Source organism: Haliotis rufescens, unplaced genomic scaffold (genome assembly GCF_023055435.1).
Source record: "Haliotis rufescens isolate VD_foot unplaced genomic scaffold, xgHalRufe1.0.p SCAF_17, whole genome shotgun sequence".
Lineage (NCBI taxonomy): Eukaryota > Metazoa > Mollusca > Gastropoda > Lepetellida > Haliotidae > Haliotis > Haliotis rufescens.
The window spans coordinates 30,295,348-30,316,949 of NW_025963857.1; the positions used below are offsets into that span (position 1 = coordinate 30,295,348).

Here is a 21,602-nt window from a genome sequence, read left to right on the forward strand (position 1 = left end):
CAACCCCACCCCCCTTACAGTACGCGGGATTCGGGGGTCTCTTTAGAGGGTATTCGGGACTCATCAGTGTGGTACGTGACACGCAAATATAATCGTAATTGGTATGCAGATTCAACATTTTAAAAAATCTTTAATATATTTTATATTTTTGGATATTTTTTACTAATTTAACTTTAAATCGCACCTTTTTTATGAACTAGGACTGAGTACGGTTTTATGCCGCTTTTATCACTATTCCAGCAATATCACGGCGGGGGACACCAGAAATGGGCTTCACACATTGTACCCAAGTCGGGAACCGAACCCTGGTCAAGTCGTCTAAGGCGCCGCCATTCACTGTGCAGAGTTGCGTCTCTTCGGCACGCCAGAAACCTATGATTGTGGGTTCGAATCCCGGTTCGCCCCGATTATGTTTCTAGGTTTGTCAGCACCATACCCGTGCTCGTGGGTTTCACCGAAGTGGTAAACGTCTAAGACCTGCATCACTTCGGGCTTTCCTCCCACATTAAGCTGACACGACGTGATATAACTGGAATACTGTTAAAAGCGGCGTTAAATCCAACTCACTCACTCACTCACCTGTAAACCTTCTAATGTTTTGTCTACTTTAGAACGGGGGTTGGACTCTGGATAAGGGCGGATAAAACCATATACTGCATGTAGTAGATCTCCATCTGAAATGTGCCCGGGGAATGCGTGAATGGCTGCAATGGCTGGGAAATGGAAATATACATGAAATACTATTATTGGTCTGCAATGATCAGGATTTGTTTAATCATCTTTATGTTTAATTAGGATAGTTAGGTTATATAAAAACAAGTCATCAGAAGATGGTACATCCGCTGGTCCCATATGTCATATTTATTGTCAGAGCGCCAAAACACTTGCCATACTTATTTTATTTTATTTAATCTTAATTGTTTTATATTTCAGGTTGTCGGTTTCGTAAACCAGGGGAAATGTATTCCATGCTTGGGTATTATGTGCACCCCACCTTTTCACAACTGGAATATTGTTCAAAGCAGAGTTAAACCCAAATCACTCACTCACTCATTTCAGAATCCTGGATCCGCCTCTAATGCTGGTCATGGATTTGCCCGTTCATAACGCCTTCATTTTCCTGTGTGTTATCTTCATATTGTTTATGTGCATGTTAAGCTCCCATCATTGTATAATCCAAAGGTTATCATTTTTGAAGATAGTCTTGTCTCAGTTGTAAAGTTGTGTTTGTTTGTTGTTTACCGCCATGTTCACTCAACAATATTCCAGCTGTATGACGGCGGCCTGTGAATAGTCGTATAAGCCTATGTTAAAGCACGGGAATTACGATCAGCTTAGCACTAAAATCGCTTTGTGGCACGGGGCCCAGACAATCCTGTGATTGTTACACTCTTCCCCGAGAACTAACGTCTTATTTTATCTTTATTTGGTGATTGTTATTATTAGCACCGCCCCATGCCGTCGAGATAGGATGACGCGGATGACCAGCCGATCCACTCAGTCGGCTCGTACGACAAGACAAGGGTAAGGGGGCCTCGAATTCTCTTACCATGAAGCACCAGGGTGGTGGGAAATGTTCTTTTATGGCTAGGAAGTCAAACAGTGTAGAATTGATTTTTTTCATGAATATTTAAACTATTCGATGAAGATATATAAGGACAGCACAACCCCTCATCCGTGCCATCCACGTTGCTATCCGGTTTCCTTTTCCTACACTGGGGGTAAAGAAAGTTAGCGGATTTACACTATAAAATTTCAGTGAGTGAGTGGGTTGGGTTTAACGCCGCTTTTAACAGTATTCCAGTTATCTCAGAGCGTATCTGCTTATTGTGGGAGGAAAGCCCGAAGTGGTGCAGGTCTCAGGTGTTTACCACTTCGGTGAAACCCACGAGCACGGGTATGGTGCTGACAAGCCTAGAAACATAATCGGGATTCGAACCCACAATCATAGGTTTCTGCCGTGCCCAAGGGACGCAACTCTTCACAACGAATCGCGGCGCTTTAGACGACTGGGCCACCCGTGCCCCTGCATGATTTCAGTCTACTCCCGGGCTGATCAAGGAGGGAGGTGTTAACTGCCCCCAAGGGTATTACGTACACCCCCCGAACCCCACCCCACCCCACAGCACACCCACACATCCACACATCCACACCCCGACCCATTTATGTAAGCTCCCTGTTAATGGTCTGATGTATCCTAACAAACAAAACAATGTAGATTTTACAGTGTTGTATACTCGGAAACCGACACTAATGCACAAGTACGTAACGTGGTAGTTTTCATCCTAGATTATCCAGTGTATCATATCGCTGTTCTATTATGCTATATGTTAATAATTGAATGGATAATCGAGGAAGGATATGTTTCTGACAGTGTGCCGTACGTCATATTGAGAAACAGATTTATTAAGCGGGCACTTGTCTCAAGAAATATAATGAATTCAATAAAGGCTTATACACATCTATGGTTTGGGGGAAAGACACTATAGAGAATACCCTGCAATTATTTACGTTCAAATGTGTGTGAATTTTTAAAACTAATAATTCTTAATAAATTAAATTTAACTCCGAAGAATTTCCACGGACAAATTCCCACACTATTTTCTTAATTTCTTTATATATGTCATAATTCTGTCATTATGTAATTCCCTACGAATGGGTCCTTTGGGCGGAATCAAACTTATGAATAAAATACTTTATTAAATAAGTATTAATTTTTTTATTTCATTGACATTTGAACACGAGTTGTGACTCAATATGTGTAAATTCGATCGACAATGAATGTTCCATCATTTATTTTTAGTGGTTACACCGAGTGAATATATGCCTGGTGGTTATCTCCCTTTACCGGCATAGATGACGCTGAAGTGAAATACGCCGCGGAAACGTACATGCTCCAAATGTGAATGTTTGATAATTTGGGTCACTACCCAAACTAATTTTTGTTAATCTGTTACATCCATAGAAGCAAGATGGTAAGACTTTCATTAATCTGTTCTTCAATGTTATATGTTTGTGCCTATTTATTATTTCTAGGATGTATATCACGATAACTTGACTATTTTGTTTGTAAAGAGACATGGGATCTTTGTGATTTCATCGAACCCGCGACCCATTGTTTACATCTCGAAACATCAAAATATTTCATTTTCTGTGTTCCATGTTGTTTTGATTCATTTTCTAACAAGAAACTATATTGTTTGCGATTCCTAAAAATGAAAGTTAGTGTCGTTCTCGTTTAGATTGAGCTTGATGTTGTTACATGTTTATTTATTTACTTGTGTATCCTATTTTCGTGATGTAGCACTTAAGTTCTCACTTATGCAGACCTCACTTTTATTATCAAATGTGTGTAGTACAATTAAAACATTTAATCAGTGTTTACAATTATTTTTGTAAGTTGACAAGTGTTTATTGATAATGTGCTCTATATATTTCTTGACGGTTCATTTTGATCTATCATTGATATTTCGTGTGGTTTTTTAAATCAAAATGTTACGTTTCATGAACGTTTCAGGGATGTTTGACTCGTTTGCTTCAAACATTTTTCATGAATATCATATTGATTGGTTGCAATAGACTCATTACCAGTTCTTAAAAAACGTCTTGTACATGCTAGTATAAGCATATATTCAAAATTTAGGTGGACACAACATGCAATGTCAGTCCTCTTCTTTTGATGACCTTATACAGAAAGAAAGGAACACATAATATTGCTTTGTGGATACATACATACATGTGTGTGTTTGTGTGTGTGTATATATATATATATATATGTGTGTGTGTGTGTGTGTGTGTGTGTGTGTGTGTGTTTGCGCATCATTTAGAAGTTTAGTTCAAAAGCTTACCATGCTCAAGTGGCAACAGTTGGTAAAAGTTTTGAAACATTATGTCTGCATGTTATGTTAACTTGTTTCATTCAATTTTGAACAACTTGCCTATTTCAGGTTGCGAAAAGCAGCAAAATGCTTCAGCACATAAACTACCGTATGAGGTGCACCCTCCAAGATGGGCGCATCTTCATCGGTACGTTTAAGGCCTTCGACAAGCACATGAACCTGATTCTGGGAGATTGTGATGAGTTCCGAAAGGTGAAGCCAAAGAGTCAGAAGGCTGGAGAAAGGGAGGAGAAGAGAGTTCTGGGACTGGTACTTCTCCGAGGAGAACACCTTGTGTCCATGACAGTAGAAGGACCTCCACCAGCAGAGGTAAGAAATCTGGTTATGGTCATGTTCAGTGTGTCTGATTACTCTCTCTATACCTTGTGCCATAAGCCACTTGAGAGAACTTGGCTCAGCCAGGCAAACACCTCCCAATTTGAAAAACAAAATCACCTGCGAAACAGCTCGAAGGCAAATAAAACATTTTTTCAGAAATCTTGTTGGTATTGCTAGCATATTATTTCAAAATACATGATTTAAATTATGGCAAGGTTTTGGCACAAATGTATTTAAATGGCTGTTGATCATGTTGATGCAGACATGTGTCCAAATGACAATATTCAAACAGTTGAAATGTGCAATGGTCATGGATTATTTGCTGCTCTTGTTGGTGATTTTGTTTTCCCAATTGGGAGATGATTGTCTGGTTGGGCTGAATTCCCCCAAATATGGAGCCTACTGAAGTGCTGATGTATGACCTCTCATTACTGGAATCATAATAGCAAAGGCAGCAGTTGAACCTAACATGTTTAGTCAAATAGTCCTTATAATGATAGTATATAGCAAAACCCTTAAAATGGCGAATTTCAACTAGTCCTTGTAATACCTTAACTACTGGGCAGATTGGCAAAGAATACAGAACTAGTGTCAATTTCCAATATCATTATTTGATCATCTGGATTTTCATCCTCCTCCATCTCACTGCTTTTTTATATGAAAATATCTGATGAACGTCCAATATCACATCTATTCCTGTACCTTCAAAATGGCTTTTCTGAGAATAAAATTGTCATTAGTTTGAAATAGTGGGCTCTCGTCTTAATTAAATCTAAGCGTCAAAACTTAAAGACATGCCATTCTGTTCGTTCAGATATTGTAGCACCAAACCTTAATGTCTAGATCACACCTTAATTTCTGTATGCAGTAAGACCTTTACACAGAAAATGCTGTTAGTATCAGCTGTTTCTGTCAACATTTTTGTTTGAGAAAGTCACTTGTTACATCAAGCTTGTATATTTGATTGCTACAGGAAGGCATTGCTCGAGTGCCCCTGGCTGGTGCAGGTGGTCCTGGTATGGGACGTGCCGCAGGGCGTGGCGTGATGGGACCCAGTGGATCTGGAAGTGGTCCTGGTCTACAGGGCCCAGTGAGGGGTGTCGGTGGTCCCTCTCAACAAATGATGACACCGGGTGGTCGTGGAGCATCCTACTCAGCAGGACCTAGACCAGCTGGTCCCCGAGGACCCCCTCAAGGTACGACATTGTAATAGGGCTTAATTATGACCTAGATATACTGGTTGTTCGAGCATTGTCTGTTGATCTGATGGAGCTGCATGGATTTTGCAACCTAATAAATCCATCACACGAGAAGTGAAGATCGGATAGATATACTGACACAATAAAAGCTCATAGTCGATTTAAGACAAGGAAACAATTTTAGCAGTAAGCCTGTACTTGAGAATGCGTGTATGACAAAATAACATTGTGTTTGATTATCTCATGCCGGGGAACACATAACAACTTCATTTGATTTTTAGGGTTTTTTGCCAAATATTACAGAAAAAATAAACCAGTATTTTCAGTATATACATGAACCTGGTCAATTAGCTGTTTTAATATGTGACATGTTATTGTGATTTGAGACCTGATTGACCAGCAACATGGTCAGCTGACAGTTAAGGCGCCGCAATTGGCTGTACAGAGTTGTCCCTTGGGCACACCTATACCTATGATCGTATGTTTGAATCCAGGTTCGCCTCAATTATGTTTCTTATTTTATCAACACCCTACCCATGATTCTGGGTTTCACGAAAGTGGTAACCATCCAAGACCTGCAACACTTCAGGTTTTCCTCCCACATTAAGCTGACATGCCATGGTATAACTGGAATAGTGTTCAAAGCGTTAACCCCAACTCTCACTCACTCCACTAATGTGTGATCATTGTGAGGCACAGAAGCTAGACTTATGCTACACTTTTCCTTGGATAGAGACCAAATAGGTTTTTCTTTACATCATGAACTTTACACAAGTGAATAATTGTACGCAAGTTGAGAGCTAATGTGCCCTGGGCCCAGGAAACGTTTTCAGAATGTTTGTGGGGTGTTTGTAGTTGATCCATGAAGTTTATTTGAGAATTTGATCCTGCAGGCCCGATGATGGGAGGTCCCCCAATGAGAGGTCCCCCTGGCATGGGAGGACGAGGACCCCCAGGACCCGGTATGCGAGGACCCCCTCCTATGATGAGAGGTAAGAACAAGTTTAATCATCTTCAGAAATTATCCTTAAATTTTGTGTTTGACTAAGAAATGTTTTTATTAGGTTGACTACAACTTTCCATAAATCACCAGTGATTTTGTTTTGCAATTTAATGATTGTTGAAAATGTTACTACAAATATTAACAATTCTTGTGTTTTACTATTTTGCATGCTGTGTATTCTATGGGAATATGAATATACACATATCTCTTGTTGATATCTACTTAGAGTGTATTTGTTAACGATTTGTTCAAGTCTCAGATTTGTCTACCTGCTGGTCTGAACAAAGGTCCATTTAGGGATGACAATTTTCCGTTAATTTTGTTGTCATGGGTCACTTTTGTCATACCTGCCATTGCAATGTTTGCATAAACCCGTGGATATCTTTTTATTTTGATTAAAATCAAGAGAAATGATCCATGGTCGCTGTCCATTAATGATCATGTTTGTTGTTTAACGACACACTCAGCAATATTCCAGCCATATGATGGCTGTCTGTAAATAATCAAGCCTGGACCAGACAACCCAGTGATTGATATCATGAGCATCAATCTACGTACCTGGGATATGATGACGTGCATCAACCAAGTCAGTGAGTCTGACCACCCAATGCTGTTGGTTGCCTCTTATGGCAAGCATGGGTTACTGAAGACCTATTCTAACCAGGATCCTAACAGGTCTAAAGATCAAGGATGCTATTGCATGCAGCTCCCAATGCAAATGTTGGTGCACAAATAGTAAAGGACCTCCAGTTGAATATTTTCAGTACAGCCCTGCAGGTTGCATCTGGATAACCATACACTAAACTTACTTGTATTTGATATTTTAGTTCTTTTTTTTCAAGACTTTAACATGCAAATTACTCATTGTGGGCCACACGCACCTCAACACCCCATGCTGTTGTGTAGCAGTGTGTGATCTTACTTGGTGCCAGAATAAAACATTATCACTTTCCATGTGTGGTCTGTACTGCTCATGGCATTCAACATGTGACAAGGGAGAGAACTCCGACTGGTCTGTTTGGACTAACAAGTTCTGAGTCTTGTCATAGGCATTTTTTGCTATAGGCATCTTTTGCTATTATACAGGTTATAGTCATTTTCTTCATTTCTGTTGTTTTGTCATGTTTTATCAGGTCTATGCTCTCTAGTTAAATAAACCTTGAAGGGGTTCATTTCCATAGGAGGAATCATACTGCTCTGATGGAGTGTCGTTGCTCATGTTTTAGTCACTGGTTTGCTTGGTCCAGACTCGGAATATTTATTGGCCATTGTGACATAGTTGGAATATTATTGACGGTTGTGGTAAACAGTATCTACTTGACAAATACCTTGAAAGTGAAGAACGTTGGAACACGCTTTAAGAACCAAATGCTTCACCAAGTAATCTTGAGGATTCTCAGTTACATCTAATTATTGAGCTAATGGTGATACAGCATTCACAAAGTTTGATGATACCCCCCGTCTCGACCTGCATAAGTGCTGAAGAAACAGTAAGGCTTGATTATTTAACAATTCCATATTACCTAGACTGCAATATTAAAGACAAGCCGCATGTACTTATCCAAATGATATGTTGTCTGTGTGATACTCCCAGCATGCCTCAGTTGCACACTTAGAGGTATGAATGTGCTTGTTGGGCAGTTTACATAGTATGCATTTTAGAGTTTGTTTGTTTATTTGTTGTTTAACCCCGCACTCAGCTATATGATGGCAGTCTGTAAATAATTAAGCCTGGACGAGGCAATCCAGTGATTGACATCAGGAGCATCGATCCACGCAATTGGGATACGATGACATCCATCAACCAAGTCAGCGAGCCTGACCACCCGGTACCGTTAATTGCCTCTTCTTACGACAAGCATAGTCGCCTTTTACGACAAGTATGGGTTGCTGAAGACCTATTCTAGCCTGAATCTTCACGGGTCTTGTGCCTTTTAGAAATAGTCCAGGGTGCCATTGTATGAAACAGCTAAGCGCTACGACTGTCAGAAGTCTGTTAAGGTATGGGATCTACGATCACCTCAGCACTAAGATTGCTTTGTACAACAACACCCTGGATATTAGTGCTTCAGGAACGAGAGATGTTCTTAGAAAATTAAAAATAAGCGAAGCCTATCACTACAGTTATATCAGATTTGAACCCTTTAGCATGTTTAGTGACATATTGAGACAGTAATATGCACCTCAACACCCCATGCTGTTGTGTAGCAGTGTGTGATCTTACTTGGTGCCAGAATAAAACATTATCACTTTCCATGTGTGGTCTGTACTGCTCATGGCATTCAACATGTGACAAGATGGAGATGTTGGTTGGTCGTGAAGAAGTTTCTTTTCATGATGGCTATGTGATGGACTTTCTCAGCACCAGCGAAAACAATTGCACAGCAGTCTCTAAACTGCAGAAAGCAAGAACATCTGTTAATTAAGACACAAAAACTGTTCTTTTGGAGCCAGAATGAATGCTGGGGCTAGTTTTGTTTTCTGTTTATGCCGATGTCAGCAAAAATCCCTTCACATCATGAAGGGCATGTAAATCATCAAGTCTGAGCCAGGCAAACCAATCACTTTATTACAATGAGATGCAATCAACCAAGACTCTTAAATCTAAGCACCTGATCCATTGAGTCGCCTGTTACGACAAGCGATGGAGTGTTGGATCTGTTCTAACCTAGGTCACATGGGTACAGTGTGTCCCAATTCTGGTGTCACTCAGTAGTGTAGGTCGTACAGAGGCTCTGATCTTGTAATACTCATATTACTGTATCTACATGTCATGAGCAGTTCTGTTGCCATGGTTACCAGACCGATCAGATCCGGGGTAGAAAAGGTCTTCAGCAACCCGTGCTTGCCGTAAAAGGCCATTATACTTGTCGTTAGAGGCGACTAAAAGGATCGGGTTGTCAGGCTTGCTGACTTGGTTGATGCATGGCATCTTATCCCAATTGCATGGATCAATGCTCATGATGTCAATCAGTGTGTTGTCATGTCCAGACTCGATTATTTACAGACTGCCGTCATATTTCTGGAATAATGCTAAATGCAGTGTTAGAAATTGGCACTAGTCCTGTAGTCCTTACCAATCTGCCCAATAGTAAAGGTATCCTAAGGACTAGTAGAAATTGGCCCATTTTAAGGGTTTTTGCTATATGTTATCCTTATAAGGACTAGTGGACAAAAACTGTTAGTTTCTAACCCTGCTAAATACAGTGTTAAACAACAAACAAACAAACAAAGCAGTGACCGAAACCTATGCTCGGCCTGACCTGTTTAGCCCTGATCTCTTCAAACTCTTCGGCGTAAAACGCAACGAAACTTTGGCATCTGTTTTCCAACATCAAATTGATCCCAGACAGGATATATGGTTATAACACTCCATGCCCCTTGCCTCCTCTGAGACAAAACTATAACTTTATTTCGTCTTGAAAGTCCGCGGACGTAACCCTTGTTCAACAAAAAAACCAGGACATACACACCCGTTGCTAGTGCCAACCATCTGTGTGGTGTCATCACCTCCACGGAGACTTGCTGGCGGTTTCCGCTTGTGTGGCTTCATCTAATGTGACGGAGTTGTGTGTAAGAATACCTATAAGACTCTGGCATCCTAATGTGATTATCGCCTGTCTGTCTGTTTGTCGTAATTATATATACTCAGAAACTAAGGCAATAATCTGAAATGTATATGACTGCTGTCATTTAGCTGGAATTTTGCTGAGTGCGGCATTAAACAACAAACAAACCAGACACAAAGACGATAATGTTTGAGATATTATGAGCGCTTTTGGTAGTCCGTTTTGCTTACATTTGATTTCATTAAACATTCAATTTGCATAAAGTCATGCTGAAACTAAAAAAAATTTGGAGTCACAATCGGGACATTAAACTTTGTAATAGTATTGGGGGCGACATAATTGGACTGTGATTGCAAGTGCAAAGAAACAAAGTTCGGTTCAAAAACATCAAAGTTAAACCAGAGTCTACTTGTTTCATCTTTAGAACACTGTTATTACATGGGGCTAATTTCAAAAGGCACTTTTTGATTGAATTAATTTGTAATCAACCTCTTTGTAGTTAGTGAGTTAAAATTTAACATCACATCGGCATTATTTCAGCCATTTTGGGACACATGTAAAGATATTTGCATGGTGTTCTTGTTAATGACAAAAATTAAGTAAAATTTTATCACCATATTAAGGTCATTAATTTTTGCAATATTAGAAATTTGTGTTTTAATATGAAGTCGTATAAATCTTTTTCTTTTATCATTTGATATATACTGCTCAGAAGAATTTAAGGACAACCAAATTTGTACATACATGTATTACCATTGTAAATCTGTCATGGCATGACAGAATAACTGTAGTTATATGAAAGAAATGGGTGGTCCTTAACTTCTTTTGAGTAGTATATTACCCATGGAAGGACTGTTTTATGGTGCTTATTTTCCACAACTGTTTATGAAAAAGGTTCATCTGAATGTCATCATATCCCAATTGCGTGGATCAATGCTCATGATGTCAATCCAGAGTCCAGACTTGATTATTTACTGACCGCGTCATATAAGTGGAATATTGCTGAGTGCCGCGTTAAACAACAAACAAACAAAAGGTTGTGTAAGATTCTGTTTGCTTGGGACTTATTACTGGTAATAAGCAATGATATATTGATTTATTTACGTATTGCAAGGCAATTCATGCCCTGAAAGCTGTACATTACAATAGTTAGCTTTGATATGGTGCTGAACCTTTAATAGTACGAATCAATGTGATGAAATGAAAAAATAAGTTTTAAGCATTGATTATTTTATTTGTTTTCACCGTAAAAATATCGGGTTAGAATATGTCTTCAGCAACCCATGTTTGTCGTCAAAGGCGACTCTGCTTCCCGTAAGAGGCGACTAACAGGATTGGGTGATCAGGCTCGCTGAGTTGGTTGATGTGTGTCATCGATCCCAATTGTGTAGATCAATGCTCATGATGTCAGTCACTGTATTGTCTGGTCCAGGCTCGATTACTTGCAGGCCGCCGTCATATAGCTTGAATATTGCTGAGTGTGGCTTAATACAACAAATAAACAAACAAATCTATTTGTTTTTTCATCCCAATACACCATGCAGTCCCAATACCCTTGAGTCTTGACCCTGCAAGCTCCAAACCAGTCCCTAGGCATGATTTTGGAGATCTTGGCATTAATAGATGAACTTGTAATCGCAAAACTTACTTGACCAAACAGCATTTTACTAGACTTTGTCTAGAGACGAGTGGCTAAAGTCACACACAGTCCTTGTAGCAACAGGTAGGAACCAATCAGACGTTCAGGGGCATGGGAGGCCTAGTCGTCTAAGGCGCCTTGATTTGCTGTGCAGAGTTGCATCCCTGGGGCACACCAGAAACCTATGATTGTGGGTATGAATCCCGGTTCGCCCCGATTATGTTTCTAGGTTTGTCCCCTATACCCATGCTCGTGGGTTTCACCAAAGTGGTAAACGTCTGAGACCTGCATCACTTCGGGCTTTCCTCCCACATTAAGCTGACACGCTGTGATATAACTGGAATCCTGTTAAAAACGGCATTAAACACAACTCACTCACTCACTCACTCACTCACTCACACACTCACACACTCACACACTCACACTCACTCACTCACTCACTCACTCAGACTTTCTCACCCACCTAAAACTCCAGTTGCTATTTGTAGAGTGGTACTATATGGTACGTTTGTCCATGTGGGGAGTCTGGGTAAGGATTGGTCGTACGAGGTAACTTAATGGATGGGCAGCCAGGCTCTCAGCCTTGGTTGATTGCATGTCACTGTACCCAGACAGAGTGGGACATTGCTCATATCAATCTCTAGATTGCCTGTTCCAGAATCAATCATGTATAATTAAGGCGTTTAATATGCAGCCGGAATATTGTCGAGTGCGACAATAAATGGCTACTGATCAGAGTATCCTGACGTAGTAGAATATCGGATATGATATAAAGTCAAATGGTTGATTGGTATCAGTTTGTAGACATTCTTCTGTGCAAGCAATTATTGGAATTATTGAAATGTTGTGTATCCATACAGACAAAATCTGATCAGGTGATATCAAGTTAAAAATCACATTTAAATAATAACTTTAGATGCAGACATGAACCTTTTATGGTGTCAGTACTTGTGTCAGATTTAACAAGATCAGCCATAACATGGTAATCACAGGGATTTATCCAGGATTCTAAACCCCTGGCAGGCAAATTGGGGCACTAATAATTATTTTTTGGGGAAAAATGAAGTTCTTATTTTCTCAAATTCAGTTTGAGATTGCATTCAATGCAATAATATGAAACTAAATATCCAAACCTCTTCGGTGTTATTGGTGCTGTTATCAGTGAAATATTGTGCCAAATATCGGCCTCTGAGCAGGTCTAGATACAGAGTCCTGATACAAACTGTTTCCAATACATGGATAGGTAAAATATTGGTTTTGCTTGTCATGTAAGATTGTATTTCTTTCTGGGAAAAACTTATTACAATTGACATTTTATTCTTCATCGTACAGATAGCTTTAGGCCAATGGAGTTGTAATTCCATTGAAATTGTTTTTGTCCTATATTTGTAAGCCATTTAGCTGAAATTGTGAGATGAAAAGTTAATGTAATCGTGTCCCCCCATTACACCATCATTCCATAATAACATCTGCAGTAATTGATTTCCCCGAGTAACTCAGGTGCACAAGATTCCCAACTTCCTCCATATATGGCCAAAGAAAATTTGAGAAGTGTTTTTCTGATGTTTCATTTTGATACATAGCTGGCAGCATTTGTCTGTAACACAAAATAAGTTTTGAAATTTCGCTTCAAGTTTCTAGTTTGCTTAGCCTGGGGGAAGTAGAATTCTTGATTGAACCGGTTTGGGTAATGCAATCTTCAGTTCATGTGGAAACCAGATGCCTATCTTCTGATCTTTTGAAATTTTTTAGCTGTGATCTCTGTGCCTGGGGAAATAATCAGTGCTTCTTGAGAGCCCCGGGGCCTCTATGATTATGCTTTCATCAAATACGTATTGATTTTGACATTTTGGCTGGCCGCAGGCGGACTGCGAGCCAGTAATAACTCAGTTGTTCTTCCCCATTACTCAGTCACATGAAACTTAGCACTCGCCCCATGGCAAGAAAGTACATTAAGCGTGTGTCCTTGGGCAACGGCAGGTGTTTTGTCCGGATGCTGGTTGGGGAAAGGGGGTTGAGCTGATCGCGGGATTATTAGGTTGCAGGGCAGGCTTTGCCATCTAATTGTGGATGCGAGGCGGATTAGTCGGCTCCAATTTTGTACTTACATGGATAAAAAGGAACATGGAGGATGGGGGAAGGATTATCATCTGTCCTTTTCAAATTTTATCCTGAAGTTTTGTTCAAATTATGATTTCTGTATCTGATGCTGAAATGTTTCCTCAGGTGTGGTCATTTTGGGCAGAAGTACCTTGGTAAGATGGCCACCCACTTGCCAAATGGTCAATGTATCTAGGACAAAACTGAAATAGCTTTCAAAAACATCTTAAAGCAAACAGCCTTTGGCAGAGTGTATTTGTCGCGTCAATCAAAGTTGTTTAAGATCATCCTATTATGTGTGTGATCATAATTAGATTATTGGATATTAATGAGATCACCTCATTCATATTAAATTTGCCGCTCATTCAGGATTGGGCTATTGTGGTCTTCGAGGGCTGAGAAGAAGTTCTGCTTCACATTAAAAGTTCATGATTGCTTGAAATTGTGCTATGACCAGCACCACATTGAGCTTCCTTCCCATATCTCAGCATTATGATATAAATGAAATACTGCTAAGTGCTAAAACTCCAAAACTGTAGACATTGAAATTTGGTTTGTAAACTGTCAATCAGATTTCAGTCGATTGCAGGATTTGCAAAGCATGTGCACCGCCAACTCGGTACCAACAGATATTTTCCAAATCTTTTCATGTTTTTAATCAAATTGTTCCCTTGATTTAATGCACTTTGCGATGTAAGATCCCTTTTATCACAATATAGATCTTGATTATTGATCAGATTGTCTTGACTTGGCGCTGCCATTTTGAAGCAAATGCAAGTGATATGAGGGGTTGAATCTGACTGGTCCATAGGAGAGGTATAGAAGGGACAGAACTCATAATAGCCACCAGTGGCACTATGATCGAGCCCAGGAATTCCAGCCTGGTTCGGCAAGGGTGGAAACTTGACTTTTAAAGTCAGTTAACTCTTGCCTCGGGAAGATGCTTGGCTGGGAATTGTTCTGTATAGTCCCTGCCATCTAACAGCCTGTAACCGCGCACTGCCAGGGGCTAGTGTATTGTGCCTAGTATGTCCAGTATGTATTGATAAAATTAGTGTTAACAAATAGGTTTAAAATAGGTTGACATGATCAGGGACTATTTCTGTCTGTGCTCCTGACATGGAAGAGTGGGTCATTGTTGTTGTAGATGAAAGCGAGTGAATATTGTATACTATAAGTCACCATACTTGCCAACTGGACCATTGTCTGAAACTTTAGGCTTTAGGAACAATGAACCTGTGATCTAGTGCTTCAACTGTTGGAGTTCCTTCTCAAAGGCTTGGTGTGGAGACTTTGATACCAGACTCCTTTCACAAAGAATCTAGAATAGATCCAGATAGATCAGGTCCTCCCTCCCAAAACTTTATCAGGCGACTCAATGGATCAGGTGGTCAGGCTTGCTGACTTGGGTAGTACTGGTTATTGGACTTAAATGGACCAGGTGGTCAGGCTTGCTGACTTGGGTAGTACTGGTTATTGGACTTAAATGGATCAGATGGTCAGGCTTGATGACTTGGGTAGTACTGGTTATTGGACTTAAATGGATCAGGTGGTCAGGCTTGATGACTTGGGTAGTACTGGTTATTGGACTTAAATGGATCAGGTGGTCAGGCTTGCTGACTTGGGTAGTACTGGTTATTGGACTTAAATGGATCAGGTGGTCAGGCTTGCTGACTTGGGTAGTACTGGTTATTGGACTTAAATGGATCAGGTGGTCATGCAGTACTGGTTATTGGACTTAAATGGACCAGGTGGTCAGGCTTGCTGACTTGGGTAGTACTGGTTATTGGACTTAAATGGATCAGGTGGTCAGGCTTGCTGACTTGGGTAGGACTGGTTAATGGACTTAAATGGATCAGGTGGTCAGGCTTGCTGACTTGGGTAGTACTGGTTATTGGACTTAAATGGACCAGGTGGTCAGGCTTGCTGACTTGGGTAGTACTGGTTATTGGACTTAAATGGATCAGGTGGTCAGGCTTGCTGACTTGGGTAGTACTGGTTATTGGACTTAAATGGATCAGGTGGTCAGGCAGTACTGGTTATTGGACTTAAATGGATCAGGTGGTCAGGCAGTACTGGTTCTTGGACTTAAATGGACCAGGTGGTCAGGCTTGCTGACTTGGGTAGTACTGGTTATTGGACTTAAATGGATCAGGTGGTCAGGCTTGCTGACTTGGGTAGTACTGGTCATTGGACTTAAATGGATCAGGTGGTCAGGCTTGCTGACCTGGGTAGTACTGGTTATTGGACTTAAATGGATCAGGTGGTCAGGCTTGCTGACTTGGGTAGTACTGGTTATTGCCCTGCATGGTCAGGCTTCTCAGGTAGATCAATAAATTAAGAATCAATTGTAGCTGCTATTTTTATTTCCATACAAAAAAAATGCCTCTTGGTAACCAAACATGCTACGATCGAGTGTTCCAGCAAGTCAATGCTTCAATGCTGTTTCCTCGGTTTAAATTGACGTGCATAAGTTGCTTTGAATACCTGCAATATTGCTGATGTGGCATTAAGCAGTATTTGCCTACTCATAAGTCGTTCATCTGACCAACATAATAAATAACATTCAATGAAACTATCCAGGACAACAAGGATCAGTGTGGTGTGTAGTGAAGCACAACACAAGTTGTAGTTACCAATGCCTGTGGCAGAATTACACGTCTATCCCCAGCTAATCACTGCACCCACTCATAAGTGGTTTAACGCTTGCAATTTGCATATTAGTTATGTTATGAAATTTCCACTTTCAGCCAATTGGTAAATTATAGACCCATAGTCCTTACAAGTTAAAATAGAATCTCAAAATATCACGCTGATATATTAGTGATGACTGCTAATACTTTTAAAATGACAACACGCAATTTTGGCGATGAGGAATATTACTCACCACTCTTACAGTAATTGCAATATGCAATTACTGTAAAAAAATATCCACTTTGCTTGCGATAAAAATCAAGTTTTTATCACATGGTTACAATCCGGGTAAGAATCGACTGTCACCATGGCAGTGAACATGGCCAATAGCGCTTACAGCATCTGCGCATTATTTTCAAAATGAGGTTGGATAGTAGGCTGATTGTTTTTGTAAATTTCTGTAACTGAGAGATAGATCAACATGAAAGGGATGACATTAGTTTCAATTTTGTTGTGAAGAAAAAGCTATAGTCAGATTGTTTGTGAAATATGGCCCCCTTTTCTGAGCAATATTGGTCTCCTGGCTCTGAATTCCGAAAACAAGGCTCTTGTTCCCTGGAACTGGTTCCTTGATCCAAAAATCTTATCTACCAACCCCAAGCTCAGTGACAATATATTTGCAGATAGTATGTGTAACTACTTTTATCTATTGCAGGAATGCCACCAGGTATGCGACCTCCTCGCCAATGAGATCATCAATCAACCCAGTGAGATCATGTTCAGTGCGGTACAGACTGTCAGTGTGTGCATGGACACAGTGTGTGACTGAGAGGTGTTGTGTTCAAGAATGTGGAGTCCACACATCTCAACATGAAGGTCAAGACATTTTAATCATGTCATTTTAACTACCACGAATCAGAATATGAGGGTAATTGCTCCAGCATACAGTATTTCCAATGTTGCTGAATATGGCAGAAGCCCTTACGACACTCCGATCATACTCTGCATCTTCATCCTTGACACTCCAAGAGGAACCTTCATCCTTCATGGTATGGTATTGGTGGATCTCCACCTACAGGCAGGACTAGGGGTCCTCATGCCAACAATCATCGTCTTCTTGAGTTGTAAATCATTTTGCCTTTTGTCATAAATAAACAGATGTAAAATTCGTTTATTCTTGTGTTCGTTCATGTCCAAAGGAGAACATTTTTCATCAGAGGCAGAACCTGGATTTATGAAAAAGGTGGGGAGGGGTGCGCAGGCTAAGTTCCAGGCTAATTTGCATAATGCCTACAGCCTGTTTTTGCCATGTCAATTTGGACTTAGTTTTATTTTTGAATGTTGAAAGTGCCTACAAATTACCTCCTGTAAAGTACATTTTGTATTGAGCACTGAGATAAAACTAGCAAATCCAGACTAGTACTTTTCCAGTTGTTTTGTTATTTCGTATTTACATCTACGTAATGCTTTGTGTCGATTATTAAATCCAGCAAAACAGTTTGCTGGAATATTGCTGGGTGCGGCGTTAAACAACAAACAAACAAACATAAAAAAAACTCTTCAACTTAAAGCGTAACGAAACTTTGGCATCTGTTTTCCAACATCAAATTGATCCCAGACAAGATATATGGTTACATCACTCCATGCCCCTTGCCTCCCCTGAGACGAGACTATAACTTTATTTGGTCTTAAAAGTCCGCGGACGTAACCCTTGTTCAACAAAAAAACCAGGACATACACACCCGTTGCTAGTGCCAACCATCTGTGTGGTGTCATCACCTTCACGGAGACTTGCTGGCGGTTTCCGCTTGTGTGGCTTCATCTAATGTGACGGAGTTGCGTGTAAGAATACCTATAAGACTCTGGCATCCTAATGTGATTATCGCCTGTCTGTCTGTTTGTTGTAATTGTATATACTCAGAAGCTAATGCAATAATCTGAAATGTATGTCAGATTAGTCAAGAATATATCCGTACTTTTGGTTTTTCAACCAATTACTCGCCACGTATATTCATGAAACGAATGATGGGGACATTGCTAACTTTGGCTTTTCTAAAAATATAAAGGTATTTTTATTTTTATTATGGCATTGGGTCAATACGCGATATTCAAAATCGTGAGGGAAGAGGTGTGTGAGGTTTGTCTATTTTTCTATTAACATATATCATCTTATTTATTTATTTATTAGTTTTTATTTTAGGGGAGCCGTGCCAATTTACACTTGTCCATAGGATACACAAAGTAGGTGAGGTGAAATGGGGTTTAACGTCGCGTCCAAGATTATTGCACTTATATAGCGACGTGCATGCACGTGCGCGTGTGTGTGTGTGTGGCTGCTTGTACTAGCCCGGACTGATGCCGATTTATTGTGCTAGCTCACTGAGATACCATGCCGCAGTTTAACATGAATACCCCACTCAGACACAGTATACTGACTCCGAGCCGACCAGTCCTTGTTGCCGAGCGCCAGACAGGGTAACAACAAGTACCATCTTTTAACGTCTTTTGGCATGACGCGGTCGGGGATCGAAGCCCGGACCTTCCGCTATCCGGGCGGACGCTCTACCATTAGACCACGGAGGCGTTCGTACACAAAGTAAGCGATCTAGACCACCAGTTTTCGGACTTTTTTGTTGTAGCAGCCTCGGTGGCTGCACCAGTACCAGGATCTGTACTTTACTAAGAAAGAATTATCCCGATTTTAACATTTGTTACATATATATATGTTAACATACAAGAGCAAATTGTGTGAGTGATTTGGATTTAACAGTATTCCAGTTATATTACGGCGCGTCAGCTAAATGTGGGAGGAAAGCCCGAAGTGATGAAGGCCATTGACGTTTATGTCTTTGGTGAAACCATCGAACACGGGTATGGTGCTGACACATTTAGAAACATAATCGAATCGAACCTGGATTCGAACCATAGGTTTCTGGCATGCGCATGCTCTGCACAGCGAATTGTAGCACTTTAGACAACTGGGCTACCCGTACCCCCAGTGCAAAATGAATGCAAATAAAGAATCTGTGTTTTGTAGTCACTAATTGTAGTGTTGTAGTGTTGTGTGACATGTTTACACATAGCAAACAGGGTCACGTTTAAAACAAATTAATTATTGCTTCAAAAAGAGAGATGCCGAAAAAATGGGGTGTTTCTGATAGTCCGTAAACAATGTGATTTAAAGAAAAGTGGATATACTACAAGCTATACGGTAACAAGTGGGAGACCGCATATGGAGACATGGACTTTGTTCACATCAAACTGCTGTGTGGACATGTGTGATAGAAGTGATTGTGTGCTCATGTAACATCGCGACCACTCGTGTCGTTCCGGGACATACCGAAAGGCAACTCGTGATCATTTTATCAACTTGGTCCCGTCTTTGAGCCAATGGTCACAGCGAAAACATAGCCAACCTGTTATACCACATCCGTCTTTTCTTTGAAAGCTTTGCTGAATATAACGAAGCTGACATTTAAAACCACTTATTATTAAGTATGGAGAAACACTTGTGACTGTCACTAAATATACATTTAGGCACAAATTTTACTAATAAACAAAATATCAAGGAGGGATTATTTGACCACCTACGAGGGGTGTCTGAAACTACGAAGGATGCAGCCATTAACAGTTTGCATGTATTAAGTATAATACTTTCATGCTTTGGACAAATACACAACTAGGCAGCATATTCTCCTGGCATTAAAGATATTATGTGTTCTCTGTTGATAAAAATTGGAAAATGTGGCTACGACGCTGTCATCAAGTATCTTCAACTGCCACCACTAAGGGAAATGTTGAAAAAATACATATGATTTTGGTCGATCTCACCACACATAGCCAATACACCATGACTTGAGAACATTGTGAGGAATGACCTGGGCATGACATGGACGCCGTTATATAGCTCGAGTGTTGCTTATTGCGGCGTTTAAGAACAAGGTCGGATAAGGGCACTATTGTTCCTCAGGATCTGTAACATTTAAGAATTGAGGAAACCTTTAGAAAATGAAAGTTATCAGATGTGTTCATATGAATGAGAACTAAACGTTGTTAATTTCAACAGCTGTATGTTTGGACTTATGACAAGGTAAGGATAAAATATAACATATAAAACAGTGATAAAAAAGCTGATTTTAGAGGTTTTCGTGAAACGTTTTTTTTGTAATATGTGTACAGACGCACGTCTTTGACTAACCTGAGATATACATAAGAACATTACATTACATTGGGTCACGGACTTGCTCATACTTTATTATTCTAAATATTTCCCTTTATAGCTCACTTGAAAGTCCAGTTTCCGCCATTGCCGAACTACGCTGAAACACCGTCGCTCGATCGTAGCGCCACCAGTGGCTATTACGAGTTATGTCCCTTCTATGTTCCTCCTACTGACCAATCAGATTCCGCCTCTCACATCACTTGCATTTGCTTCAAACAAAAAGACGGCGCCCAGTCAAGACGACCTGGTCGATAATCAAGATCTATGTTGTAATAAAACGGGTTTTACCTCGCGAAGTGCATCAAACCCATTTGAGCACCTTGATTAAAACATGAAATTATTTGGAAAAAATATATCGACGCCCAGTTGACAGTACACATGTTTTGCAAATCCTGCAGTCAACCGAAATCTGCAGGTTGAAATCCACGTTGTTCGTTGTGCGATATTGATTGGACTAGGCAAAATATAGTCCAGACAAAATGTAACTCCGGCAGTCAGTCAACTCCCTTGCCCCGGGGAGCTGGGTGATCTTCTTCTTGTCTTGTTTGTCCGGCGTGCGTCGTAAGCATCGAATCCAATTTTCAATATAACTCATTATAGCCTTTTTTACAACTCGTTTTGGCCTTTACAATGAAATGTATCTGGTTACTTGTGGGATCCAACACATACGCAGGGTTTTGGGTGAGGTTTTTTGGTGTGTTATTTAAATTTTGTTATTGCTCGATAATTCTCTCAAACTGGACCGCCACCGTGGTCTAGTGGTAGAGCGTCCGTCCGGAAACCCTGGTTCGATCCCCGGACGCGTCATACCAAAAGACGTTAAAATATGGTACTGTCTAGCGCTCGGCATTAAGGGGCTAAAACAGTATACAGTGTCTGAGCGGGGTATTCATGTTTAACTGCAGCTTGGTATGTCAGTGAGCTGGCACTATATGACGGCAGCAGTCCGGACTAGTACAAGCAGCCACACACACCCAATTTCACCTCACCTAACCTCTCCAACTGCATATTTCCCTCTG

At 40.4% G+C, this 21,602-nt stretch overlaps 1 protein-coding gene and 1 long non-coding RNA gene across 2 annotated transcripts; both read left to right on the top strand.

The window, feature by feature from the left end:
- The first annotated feature begins 2,832 nt into the window (after window positions 1–2,832).
- LOC124117225 (small nuclear ribonucleoprotein-associated protein B'-like) lies at window positions 2,833–17,530 on the top strand. Its single transcript, XM_046479002.2, has 5 exons — window positions 2,833–2,975; window positions 3,948–4,208; window positions 5,191–5,413; window positions 6,310–6,408; window positions 17,077–17,530. Exons 1-5 carry the CDS (start codon window positions 2,973–2,975, stop codon window positions 17,109–17,111), a joined length of 621 nt encoding a protein of 206 aa, XP_046334958.1. The 5' UTR covers window positions 2,833–2,972; the 3' UTR covers window positions 17,112–17,530.
- Window positions 14,571–17,070, top strand: LOC125381213. The gene is made up of 3 exons (XR_007221768.1): window positions 14,571–15,438; window positions 15,479–15,748; window positions 15,829–17,070. It is a non-coding gene; the product is annotated as an uncharacterized LOC125381213 (long non-coding RNA).
- Window positions 17,531–21,602: the final 4,072 nt, after the last annotated feature.